The 13,392-nt window shown below is 33.9% G+C and overlaps 1 protein-coding gene across 7 annotated transcripts in view; it reads left to right on the top strand.

The window, feature by feature from the left end:
- Window positions 1-13,392, top strand: part of DZIP3 (DAZ interacting zinc finger protein 3) — a 100,391-nt gene that overhangs the window by 48,365 nt on the left and 38,634 nt on the right. For 4 of the 7 annotated variants that reach the window (XM_074332225.2, XM_074332249.2, XM_074332226.2 and 1 more), the window contains 5 exons: window positions 5,462-5,538; window positions 7,197-7,814; window positions 9,936-9,968; window positions 11,042-11,211; window positions 12,009-12,053. In XM_074332225.2, the coding sequence (XP_074188326.2) occupies window positions 5,462-5,538; window positions 7,197-7,814; window positions 9,936-9,968; window positions 11,042-11,211; window positions 12,009-12,053 (943 nt within the window). The remainder of the gene's footprint in view (window positions 1-5,461; window positions 5,539-7,196; window positions 7,815-9,935; window positions 9,969-11,041; window positions 11,212-12,008; window positions 12,054-13,392) is intronic. The other 3 variants (XM_074332238.2, XM_088794198.1, XM_074332244.2) reach the window with 3 other exon arrangements.

Here is a 13,392-nt window from a genome sequence, read left to right as displayed (position 1 = left end):
TATTACTCTTTGTGAAGCATATGCTTTTATTTCTTTTGGGTAAATTCCTAGAAGCAGGATTGCTGAATTATATGGTATGCATTTAATAAGAGACTACCAAACTGTTTGCAAAATAGCTGTACATTTTATCATTCTCTCCAGCAGTATAGGAGAATTCTAGTTTCTCTGCATCATCTCCAGCACTTGGTATTGTCAATTTTTAAAATTTCATCCGTGTTAATGGATTTGTAATGGTATCTTATTATGGTTTTAATTTGCACTTGCTATATGACTAACGTAGTTGAATATCTTTTCATGTTTTTATGTGCTACCTGTATATATTTGGTGGATTATCTGTTTAAATATTTTTCATTGTTTTCATTGGATTGTTTGTCTTATATTTGAGTTGAAAAGTATCTGTATATATTTTGGATACAAATTCTTTATCTAATATATATTTTTAAAATATTTTATGCCAGTCTGTGACTTGTCTTTTTATTTTGTAAAACATATCTTTCAAAAAGCAGAAATTATTAATTTTAATAGTCTAATTTATCAGTTATTTGTTTTATGTTTTATGCTTTTTGTATTCTATTTAAGAAAATTTATCTAAGTCAAAAATCACAAAGATTTTCTCCTGTATTTTCTCTAGCAATTTTTATAGTTTCAGGTTTTACATTTAGATTTATAATCCACTTTGGGTTATTTTGCATATGGTGTACCATTAGTTTGATGTAGTCCTACTTGTTTATTTTTGCTTTTGTTGCTTGTGCTTTTGGTGTCAAATCCAAAAAACTGTTGCCAAGTCCAATGTAAAGGTAATGCTGTTTTTCTCATGCTGTTTTCAAAGTTCTGTCTTTGTCTTTTGTCAGTTTAATTATAATGTGTCTCGATGTAGTCTTTTTTGCAGTCCTTTGAGTTTCATGAATCTGGATGTTCATTTCTCTCCCCTAGTTTTGTAAAGGGATTTTCTTTTTAAATAGCCGTTCTGTCCCTTTCTCTTTTTCTTCTCTTTCTGGGATTCCTATATGCATATATTGTTTCTTTTGTTGTTGTCCCATAAGTCTGTGAGTTTTCTTCACTCTTTTTCATTCTTTGTTCTTTTTGCTCCTCTGACTACGTAATTTCAAATGATCTGCCTTTGAGTTCTGGTTGAGTTTATTATTGAAGCTTTCTGTTGAATTCTTCATTTTAGTCATGATTCTTCAGCACTAGGATTTCTGGGGTTTTTTGATTTTGTTTTTAATGATTTCTATTTCTTTGTTGAACTTCTTATTTTGTTCATGCATTGTTTTCCCAATTTCATTTAGTTGTCTGTGTGTTCTTATAGTTCACTAAACTTTTTTAAGAGGGTTGTTCTAAATTCTTTGTTAGATAGTTCATGTCTCCATTTCTTTAGGGTAACTTATTGGAGGTCTTTTAGTTTCTTTTGGTGGTGTCGTGCTACTTGGTTCTTCATGACTTTTGTATCCATTCATTGGTATCTGCACATTTGAGTGTATGGTCTCTTCTTGCAAACTTTACAGGTTTGTTTTGACAGGGAAAGACCTTCACCAGTCAGCTCAGCTTGAGGTACTGGATGAGTTAGCTGGTACTGTCTATAGACAGGTGGAACTTCCTATTGCATTCTTTAGTTATGTGAAGCCACAGGCTGTGCTCTGTGGGGTCCTACTGGCTAGGCTTTATGGTTGGATGAGGGTGGGGTCCTACTGGCTGGGCTTTATGGTTGGATGAGGCTTTGGCTGGGCTCCATGTTCAAGGGGTTGCTGGGTGGGCACCATGGTCAGGTGGGGCTGGTGGCTATGTTCCACAGGTAGGGCCACCAGTTATGCTCTGCAATCACCTCTGGTGAGGCAGGTCCACAGACTTTGATCCTTAACAGAGCATTGGCACTGATTGGATTCTGTGATTGGGCAGGGCTACAGGCCATAGTCCGCAATTGCTTCTGGTCAAATGGGGCCTCAGGCTGTACTCCCTGACCGATGGTACCACTGCTAGCTTTCATATTCAGGTGGGGCACAAGCCAGGCTTCCTGGTCAAATGGGATCTCAGGCTGTGCTCTGAGATCAGGTAGGGCTACAGGCTGCACTTCTCAATCGGATAGGCTCTTGGCTGTCCTCTGCTATTAGATGAGGTTGCTGGCTTGGGTGATTCTTGCTAAATTTGAGCTCTTGATGGCATGAACAAGGGTGGGACCTAGCTGAAAAAGAGCTCAGAGGAGCCTGACTAGAGTTTGGTCAAGGAGAGAATCTTTATCACTGGATTCAATTTTCTAACATGTTTAAAAGATTTCTGCCCTATGTTCCTAAGGGAAATTGATTCGCAGTTTTCTTTTTGTACTGTCTTTCTCTGGGTTTCGTATCAGGGTAATGCTGGCCTCCTAAAATGAGTTTGAAAATGTTTCTACTTCTGTTTGGTCAAAGAGTTGCTGAGAATTGGTCCTGTCTCTTTTATAAATGTTTTAAACATTCATCAGAGAAGCCATTTGGAACTAGAATTTTTGTTGTGGGTTTAAGTACTAATTAAAAAGTACTAATTGAATTTCTTTAAAATGCAGAAGGCTCCAAAGACTATATACACATTTTAAGAAAGGAAAACACTGTATTAAAATTGTAATATTCAATATATACTGATAACAAAAGATGAATACAAGTCACATTTGAGTTCTGCAATTACAAGAGGTGCTCAAAGTTGTTAACATCAGCTTCATTTTAATACAGTTTTTTCCATTCTTAAAATGTGTTACATTTTTTTGGCACCCTCTGTATATATGGCTATTAAGATGATTTTTGTCTTGAGCTTTAGTGGTTTGTATTTTTCAAGGAATTTGCCAGTTTCATCCAAGTTATATTTATTGGCATAAAGTTATTCATAATATTCCATATGATACCTTTAATGTGTGTAGATTCTGTAGTGATGTCACTTTTTTCATTCCTGATGTTGGCAATTTATGTCTTTTGTCTTTTTTTCTTGATCATTTAGAGGTTTAATAATTTTGTTGCCTTTTTTAAAGAATTAGTTTTTTATTTCATTGATTTTCTCTATTATTTTTCTGTTTTTACTTTATTGATTTCTGTTCTTAACCTTTGTTATGTGTTTGTTTCTGCTTGCTTTGGGTTCAGTTTGCTCTTCTTATTTCTATTTTTTAAGATTAAAGTTTCATGATTGATTTGAGACCTTCCTTCTTTACCAGCTGATTTCCCTTTAAGGACTACTTTTGCTGTGTTTCTTCATACATTTTGATATGTATGTTGTTTTAAAATTTTTCAATTGAAATTGTTTTCTGATGTGTGTGTGTGTCTTTGTGTGTGTGTGTGTGTGTGTGTGTGTGTGTGTGTGTGTGTGTGTTGTTTAATTGTGAAATATTAGGGATATTTCAACTATCTTTCTAGATATAAATCCTAGTTTAATTGCCTTTAATTGTGGTCACATAACATATTTTCTAGCATTACAGTCTTAAAATTTGTGGAGATTTGTTTTATGACCCATAATAATGTTTATTTTGATGTACATCTCATGTGCATTTGAAAAGAATCTGTGTTCTACTTTTGTTTAGTGGAGTATTCTGTACATTCAACAAGTTGGTTTATTAGTTTTTTCAGTATTCTATATCAATACTGATTATCTGTTTACTCTGTCAGTCGCTAAGAGGGAGGTATTTAAGTCTGATATCAATATTTTATCTTTTTTGTCTATTTGTATATTTTGAAGCTTGTTTACTAGATTCTACATAGATATGTAGGATTATCTTTTTTTCTTGATGATTTGACTCATTTATCCTTATGTAACATCCCTTATTATCCTTGATAGTATCCCTGTTTTAATCCTTTTTTGTCTGATATTCATATAGCTATTATAGTTTTCTTTTGATTAGATTTGTGGTGTATATATTTCTGCATCCATTTACTTCAATCAATTTATGTCTTTGTAAATAGAGAGTTTATTATAGACAGCATAAGTCTTGCTTTTTTTATATTCAACTTAACAATGTATGTCTTTAAATTGGGGTATTTATTCCATTTAAATGTGTAGTAATTCTTGATATGGTTGGATTTAAATTTACCATCTTTCTGGTTGCTGTCTATTTTCCCAATCAGTTCTGGGTTGTTTTTTTGTGTGTTTGTGTGTGTGTGTGTGTGTGTGTGTGTGTGTTTGCCCTAGGACTTATGATATATCTAATTTTAACTTGCAGAAATCTATTTTCAAATAATATACTATATCACATATGGTGTACAGTAATATATTTCCATTTCTTCCCATCTTTTGTGCTATTATTGTAATGTTTTACTTCTGCATGTTTTATAAATCCCATAATATATTGTTACTTGTAATTATAGTTTCATTTTTTTGTTTTGAACTTTATATACATTTAAAAAGTTATGTTTACTATTGTTTTTCATTTCATTGCTATAATTTTATTGTATGACTGTACTACTTTAATTATTCTACTTTTGGTAGATATGTGGGTTAATTCCAAATTTAGGCTGTAACAACAGTACTATGATGAACATCCTTGTACATATCTGCAGGGGTTTATGTACAGAAAATTTTCCAGAATATATACCTAGGAGTAGAATGACTAGGCCACCTATGCATATCTTCAGCTTTATTAGATTTTGTTGAACTGTTTTCCACAGTGATTTTACCAGTTTACACTCCCACCAACAGTATAGAAGAATTCCTTTTATTCAGTATCCTTGCTAATACTTCATATTGTTAGCGTTTAAAATGTTTCCAATGGGGTTGACAGTGTTATGGTGGCACTGGAGATAAAATCCGTTAAATAACAATCAGCAAAAAATCTGTCCTCATTAAACTTACATTCCAGTGTTTTTGTCCAATTTTTTGTTTTATTTTGTTTTGTTTTGTGTGGGAGAGTTCATTTCAAATCCAAGCAGCAAGTTTTTTCTAGCAGCAAGTTTATGGTAACATTCACCTATTGTTTAGTGTATTTAGCAAATTTTGCTACTTAGTCCCTGAATAGCTTTCTAATTACTTGTATTGATGTTATGCCAGTTTCTTTCTTTCTCTCTTTTTTAAAATCACTTGTCATTATATTAGTTGCATTTTTTTTTTTTGGAATAGCTATAGAAAGAAGGTTCTGTGGTGGGGGAACGCCCTGGGAGAAGTTCTGATTTTGCTGTTTGTTTGTTTGTTTGTTTGTTTGTTTATTTATTTTACCATACAGAGATTTCTTTTTTGCTGCTTGCAAATAAGCTAGTTGTGTGTGGGGTTTTTTGTTTTGTTTTGTGTTTTTTTGTACGAATTCTAGCAATTCTACTTGCCTCTTAATTCCAATGAAAATGACAGTGTGGAATTGTCATCATTGCTGTGTTTTGTTTGTTCATTCATTTTTCTCTTTTGCTTTTAAATTATTTCCAGAGGGAGGAGGAAAAGAAAATGCACACTTATTTAGCCATGCTGATACCAGAAATTTTGACTGACTTTGGTATTGACTGTAACAATTTTTTTCCACTTGCAGTTATAAAAAATTGATGTCTCTGAAAATAACTGATACTGATATAAGACCGAAGATCAGTTTAAAATTTAGTACAAAAGGTATTATTTTATATTTACATCTGCTATTGAAAAGTGTGTTAAAATGTTTGACTTACACTATAAAGGGTCATGCCATTAACAACCATGTGTTTATTTGTGTTTTTCATTCACTGGGCTTAGGGTTACACTAGCAAGCATCACTTGGTATAGGCTGGAACTCATGGACAGAAAGATCAGCAGAGAATGGATCTCACATTACCTTGGCATCATGTAGAGAGAGATTTGCTAGGTCTATTGCATAGCTGTGACTTCACAATGAGGTCGGGCTAGAGCGGATATTCCCTGCCAGTCACTCATCGCTTTCTTGCATTCCCTGTTAATAGAGCAAAATGGGAGGAATGAACATTTAGGGCTCAAGACAAAGTAGTCTAAACATAGGTGCCAGCTGTTTAGGAGTGTGCTAGTAAATGCCAGCTGCTCAGCATTTGGAAACCGTAAGGGCTTCTGGTCCTATGGAAGAATAGTTTGGTGGCAGTCCTTATTGCTGGGGTGAATGGATGTCCCTGATCCCAGCCAGCTCCTTATTTGGCAACCCAGGGAAAACTCCCTGTCATTTGCTTTGTAATCTTGCTTGCCTCCACAGTGTATGTCAAGTATATTAAGCAAGACTATTAATTTAAAATTATCTTGAAACACAGAATCATGAAGGATAAAATAATAAAGCTGCACTTTATGATTAACACATATTTTTATATTCATACAATAAATATGCCATCATATACCACGCTCTTACTAGTTTCTAATATATCTCAGTCTACTTCCCTCCTTTGGAAGTGCTACTAAACCAGAAAAATACCAACAGTTTAGTCCCATGCCTATTCCATTTCATGATGAAATAGCCACTTAAATCATTAATTTATTTTTCAAGAGGGTAAGACATGAGGTTCATTAGATAAGAGTGTCTCAAACTTTTATATGTATTTAAATCATCTGGTGATTTTGTTAAAATGTAGACACTAATTCAGTAGCTCCGGGGTAGGGTCTGGGATTCTTCCTTTCTTACAGGCTCCCGTGTGGGGGCTCATGCTGCTGGTCCATGGCCTACACTGTGTAGCAAGGCGTTAGATCACTTTATGTTCCTCGATATAGCTCTGTGTTGTCTATTATGGTAGCCACTAGTAATATGTGGCTATTTAAATTTAAATCAAAATTAGATAAAATTTCAAACTCAGTTCCTTTGTCAGACACACAGCATTTCCAATGTTCAATGGCTAGCGAACAGTGCAAATCTAAAACATTTTCATCACAGAAAGTTCTGTTGAGTAGTGCTGATTAAGATAAAATATAATTGCCTAAGTAAAGTATAATTAAACACTGGTAGTTACCATTCTTAACAATCTTCAGAATTGAAGGCCTAAAACATTTGTGCCATTTGGTTGCCAAAGCTCATTTGCTTGAACAAAACCCTGGGTTGAAAGGCTTCTGTGGTGATTAGTCTTTGTGATTACTTTTGCTTGTGAACATATTGTTTTTGTTTGGATTTTTTGACAGCTAGACAGATAGCAGCATGCTTATTTAGCACTGGTTGTGACAAAGCACTTTACTGTACTTTATTCTTTTGGGGCAGTCCCTACAGGAGCTTAGGATGTAATATGGGAGACCATATAGAAGAAGGGCATTAATGTGGAATGTTTTGACTTCTCAAAATTCATTTTCAGATGAAATGCCTGTCTTCAAACTTGATTATAATTATTTCTATCATCTGCTTCATATAATTATTATTTCTGGTACTGACATTGTCCGGCAAATATTTGATGAGGCTCTGCCACCCCCTCTTTTGAAAAAAGAGCTTCTTATTCACAAGAATGTTCTGGAACCCTACTACAACCATCTTTGGACTAATCACCCTTTGGGTGGAGCATGGCATCTGCTTTATCCCCCAAACAAGGAGCTACCACAGTCCAAACAGTTTGACTTATACCTCCTACTAGCTCTCATAAAACATTTGAATGTATTCCCTGCACCCAAAAAAGGCTGGAATATGGAACCACCATCTTCTGATCTCTCTAAATCTGCTGACATCCTGAGGCTGTGCAAATACAGGGATATCCTCCTTAGTGAGATTTTGATGAATGGTCTCACTGAATCACAATTCAATTCAATTTGGAAAAAAGTTTCAGATACTCTTCTGCGCCTTGGTATGAAGCAAGAGGATATTGACAAAGTGAAGGAGAATCCCATTGAGAATATCTCCCTTGATTACCATCAGCTGTCTATCTACCTAGGCATCCCAGTACCAGAAATCATCCAGAGGATGTTATCCTGCTATCAACAAGGTACAAAATAATTATTTACTTAAGCCAGTAAACCTTCACTGAGTGTCTGCTATGTGCCAGACACAGTGCTAAGGGCAGGAGACTCGAAGAGCTCACATTCTTAGAATAATAGGCTCATCAATAAGCTAATAGAAATTATACTGCGTTTCCCCGAAAATAAGACCTAGTCGGACCATCAACTCTAATGCGTCTTTTGGAGCAAACATTAATATAAGACCCGGTCTTATTTTACCTCTAATATAAGACCGGGTCTTTAATATAATATAATATAATATAATATAATATAATATAATATAATATAATATAATATAATATAATATAATACTGGTCTTATATTGATGTTTGCTCCAAAAGACGCATTAGAGCTGATTGTCTGGCTAGGTCTTATAACACAGTAGTGCTAGAGATGTTCCAGAATACCGTGGCCAATCCTAGCCTAGGAGAATCCAAAACAAACTTTCTGGAGTATATAATATTTAAGGAATTCCTAAATCACGTGTAGAAGTTAGCCAAGTGAAGAAGATGGAGAAGAATGATTCAGAAGGAAACAAGAACAAAGGTATAGAAACAAAAATACAATGCAGGGAACTAAAATGTTTGGCCTTAAAGTAGATTAAGTAGTAGACCTTAAAGAGATTAAAATAAGGGAGCATTGATAGAGAGAATACATTCAAGAAGATTTCTCTTACCATGTTGAGTTTGTATTTTCAGAAAAGAATTGTTGAAGATTTTTAAGTAGAGGAGTTTATCACTTCTGTAAAATTAAGGATACCTAAAACCATGAAATGCTGGTACTGTGTTTCAAGGATACCCCTTTAGATACCATGAGTGTATGTTTCTCTTCCTTGTCGCAGAATCTTGATGTTTAAATGTTCGGCAGCTATCCAGCGGCCATGGGTGATTTTAAAAACTAGAAAGCATTTTTTGCAAGTATCTAAAGTGAGCAGTGGCCATTCCCAGGCACTGGATTGATGATGTGGAAAAGACTTCAGACCTCCTCTCCCACATTCCAGGATAGTTTCTCAGCTGTCATTGTGGAAAGTGGAGCTGAAGGCATGTCAGCATCACTGAAACCCTTGTTGTGCTGTTCTGGTTGACTTTTCCTGATCCCAAGTTACTACTAGTAGTCGTCCTACTTAGTGAGCAACTGATGACCACACTGATGCTCTTTAAACGTACAATGTCCCAAGTTTCTAATAATAGTTGAACTGGTCCATATTTTCTTCAGCGATGATTGCTAGGCCCATATCCCATTCATTTTACTAAGGCTCTGTGATACCACTGTGTTTTCCTGCTTAACATTTAAGAGTTTTCTTTGAGCATAAAAGAAGAGAATGCCGAGTTTGATAAAATAAAGTCAGGCATGAACCCTTGACTTATAAATTACAGGCTTTTTTTCACATTCACTCTATTAAGATTTTAAATAACAAAAACTTGCGAGAATAAATGTAGTATTTGGGAAAGTGCTTTGAGCACTAAATAAATTCAAGGCATTTCAAGCAGTTCTCACTCAGGTAGTCTGAAGAGCTCACTTGTCCCTTCGATAGAGGCTTTTCTAGCATTTTGTATCTCTTTCCAGTGGTTATTACAGTTGCAGTTTTCATTTGTGTATCTGATTATTTGACTAATACTCAAGCCCCCACTAAATCTCTATAAAGGTTATCCTTTTTTCTTCACCATTGAATCTCTAAAGCCTGATATGATATTCCTGGGCAAGGAGAAGGGAGTGCTGATCAGGATAATTCATATTTCTGAAAAAGGCTCAAACTTTCAATGGAAGTTCATAATTGGCTGTTAAATACTTCAGGCCCTTAGACTTTATAAATCATAGGAATTCACTGCTTGGTTTAAAATGCTTATATTCCAGGCATTATCTGTTAAGAATAATCAAAAATAGGTTTACTTTTCTTTGTCTAATCATGGGTTTATAACCTTTATGTTAAAATCTAAAGATCATGCCTATTTATACTGGATTCATGAGTGAAGCTGATTATTTTTACAGTTAGTTATAAAATTACATGGTGCAGTATAAAAATCTGGCTTTTCTTGGCTAGTCCCAGTCAGATATTTGTTGGTTGCATTTTCAATTACGCATCTAAATGTTTTCTTTATGTATCATAGGAATTGCTCTACAGTCAATAACCGGCAGTCAACGTAAGTATGTTAGAAACAAAATGCCTAAGTGACCTTTCAGTTTGGGATAGCTAAGGGATTCCTATAAGAGTCTTACTTGGTCAGATAAACTATATGATAAATTGTGATTGTTATGAGCTTGGAAAATCATATGGTCAAATTACTGTTGGTCAGCTGAACCTAGTATGAGCCTTTTTACTCTGCCTTGGTCTCAGTGCATGTGCCCCAGGGTTTACCCAAGTGTGGTGTTTTAACTTTTTAGCACACAGGATACTTCAACAGGCAAAAAGTCCTACCTGCTTGCTCCACCTGCTCATATATGCTACTATTTAGCTTATGTAGCTTTTATCTGGTTAGCTATCAATTGTGAAAGCTATATACTTATTTGCCGGGTGGCGAGTTGCTAATTTAAATTTCCATTTTGGTGCTTTTGTTTTAAATGTAATTCATATTGTGCAATTAAAATTTGTTGAAGAAAACAACACCATGGGTTTTGTTTGGAGTAAAATGATACTTAATGACACTGTGCATTTTATTTGGACCATCTGTGACCAGTCAGATGAAATGTATAAGTTTTGAGATTGAATTTCTAGGGCTATATCAAGGAGTGTGGTGTCCAAGAAGTGTGGTGTCCTATAATAAGGGATTGACACCCTTTCAAAACCTTTGATTATGAAAAAGAAGGAAAAAGGGAAAAAATAGACCTTCTAGCTTTCTCTTAGGTATGTTTAGATTTATGCCCTAAAATAATTCTAGATGCAGTATATTAATAGGGTCAATGCCAGGATACTCAAAAACTTAGTATTTGAGTCAACTCAAGATCTAGAATATTAATATGTAGAGTTTACTTAAGATAACAGAAAACTATCTTAGCATTTGGGTTCATACTGATTGGTTCCAGGCTAGAATATATATACCTATTATTTGGTCATTGATAAATGCACATTTCATTTTCATCTAGTAATTGAACATAGTAAGATGTCTTCTATTTCTACTTCTGGAATGGTGTTTTGGGAGGTAAATATATTTATAATAGTGATAAGAAGCTAAAATTACATGCACCAGATTTTGAGTGTTTTGTTTTCAATATTTAGGTATTGAAATAGAAGAATTGCAGAATGAGGAAGAAGAACTAAGTCCACCTCTCATGGAGTACAATATAAATGTGAAATCAAACACTGAAATACAGTTAGCAGACGTGAATAAAGATGGGACATCAATACCCAGTGAATCTTCAACAGAATCTACTAAAGATCTCCAGGAAGTATAAGCTCTCATTAATATTTGAATTAGAAGAACATAATCAGGGCCCTTAGTCTGTTGTATGTGCTATACTTAAAGGATCCCAGAACACTATTTATCATAGTGTTCACATAAAGCTTGAATTGGAGTGGTTTTTCCCCAGGACTTCCTTCCATAATTTTTCCAGCCTTAGCGATATCTTTTGCCAACATTTATTATGTGTCAGGCACTATGCTAGACTTTTTAACATGTTTGTTTATTCTGATTGATGGAAGTGGATGTGGGAGGTTAATAGAAAGTAGAAGAAAGCATAGCGCGGAATAGAAGGAGACAGAAGGGAGGTAAAAACAGGGATATTTTAATACCATTTATGCAAAGGTAGAATTAAAATCATCCAGAATGGAATCTCTGTATATATTTACAGATAAATGTTAACAATTATTATATAGTCACTACATTCTTCTTAGGCTTAATTTTTCATCTTATGGACTTGAACATATCGATTTTTTAAAAGTGCCTTCCTCCTTTGTTACTCATGCATACATGTGTGCAAGTGAGGATTTGTGAGCTTTTTTCCAGTGGCCAACTCATTAACATTATATGTTGTACCTTTATACATCAGTGATTTTTTTAAGAGCAGAAGACTGGGATTAAAATAAAAATAAAATGGAAAATTTCCATAGAATCTAGAAAGAAAATATGATCTATAATATTAGAAGATAAAAGGTTTCAGTGGTTAGAGGAAATGTATTTTGCATAATAACCCATTGTGCAGTTTGAATTGCATATTAAATAAATGACTTATTTCTTACCTATCAGGTTAAGAGTAAACCAAAGAAAAAGAAAAAGACTAAGAATAAAAAGGTAAGAGACTATATTAGCATTATAATAAAGGGTGTCTGATCATGAACACTTAGTCATAATATGTGGATTCACTGTTAGAACTTAAAATTGGTCCAAATAGACAGTACAAATAACTTAAAAAAAATCAATAACTTATTGAATATATGATTATACAGAAGTCTATGTGTGTTATATCCTGAATGATTTAAACTTACACTGTGCCTGCTTTACTTCCCTAAATGATAATTTATACATTTAAATATACAGATAAACAGAATTGGTCACTTGGAAATTCCATTAATTTCTACATACCACTCTCATTTTAAAAATGCCTACTCAGTGTTCTATAAACAGCTTTTCATCATATTTCTACTGATATGTTCAGAAACATTTTTTAAAACCTTAAAACATCTTGATTTTCTTTGTGTCTATGACTCTGCCAGCAATGCAGTAATGTACAAAATTGTGCAAATGCAAAAAAAGTTTCTTTCATGACTCTTCCTTGTTTTTTGCCAGTTAAAAAATGAGCAAGTTACTATCTGTAGCACAGTTTTAGCAAGAAGTTTTTTAATTGCTTGGAAACACCACAAGGGAAAGTAGAATTTTTTATTTTTGGCTTAATTTTTTTTTTTTTAATTCAGACTTTATTTTCAAGTTGAAATTAAATGGAATAAACACAACTGGAAATAAATGTAAACACCATAAAAAATTCATACTCTAGTAATATTAAGAATTTCTTATTAAATGTCGGCAACTGTCTAGGAATTTTTAACATCCTAAATTTTTTCCAATTTATTATATTAGAATAAGTTGAGATACTTTGATATAAGATAATTTTATCAAGATAAAATTTGGACATTAGAAGTGAGATATTATATCTTACTTCTTTTATCTAGATTTTAAAGTGTAGGACCTAAAAAATGCTGAAATTTTTGCATCCGACTATTTCATATAGAATAATCCTATTCATGTACTCAATTACTGTTATTTTAAGTGCAAAGAATTGTCTACCCTGGAGTGTAAACAATGAATCATAGAAATCTAAGTCTATCCAATTCTCTAATCAGGAGTTCTCATGAAAAATTATAGCATATAGAAATTTGCTTGTGTGATGACAAAGCCCCTATGCATGAAATTGTGTCCTCTGTTAATCTTTTGTTTTGCAATATCTCTACCTAAAGATAGTTGAAGTCCTAAAAACGCCTATCAGGGACTCAAAGCAATGTGACAGAAAAATAAAATTTGGGTAGCAAATGGAGGGAACAATACAGACAACTTCTAACTAGTATGTAAAAGACTCTGTAGACTCTGCTCCCATTCTTCTGTTAGGAATTTAGTACTTCTAATTATTCAATTTGTA

Source organism: Rhinolophus sinicus, chromosome 17 (genome assembly GCF_057876585.1).
Source record: "Rhinolophus sinicus isolate RSI-liver-muscle chromosome 17, RSI-T2T, whole genome shotgun sequence".
NCBI classification, from domain to species: domain Eukaryota; kingdom Metazoa; phylum Chordata; class Mammalia; order Chiroptera; family Rhinolophidae; genus Rhinolophus; species Rhinolophus sinicus.
The sequence above is the reverse complement of the archived record's forward strand: the minus strand, read 5'-3'. Positions and strand labels throughout refer to the sequence as shown.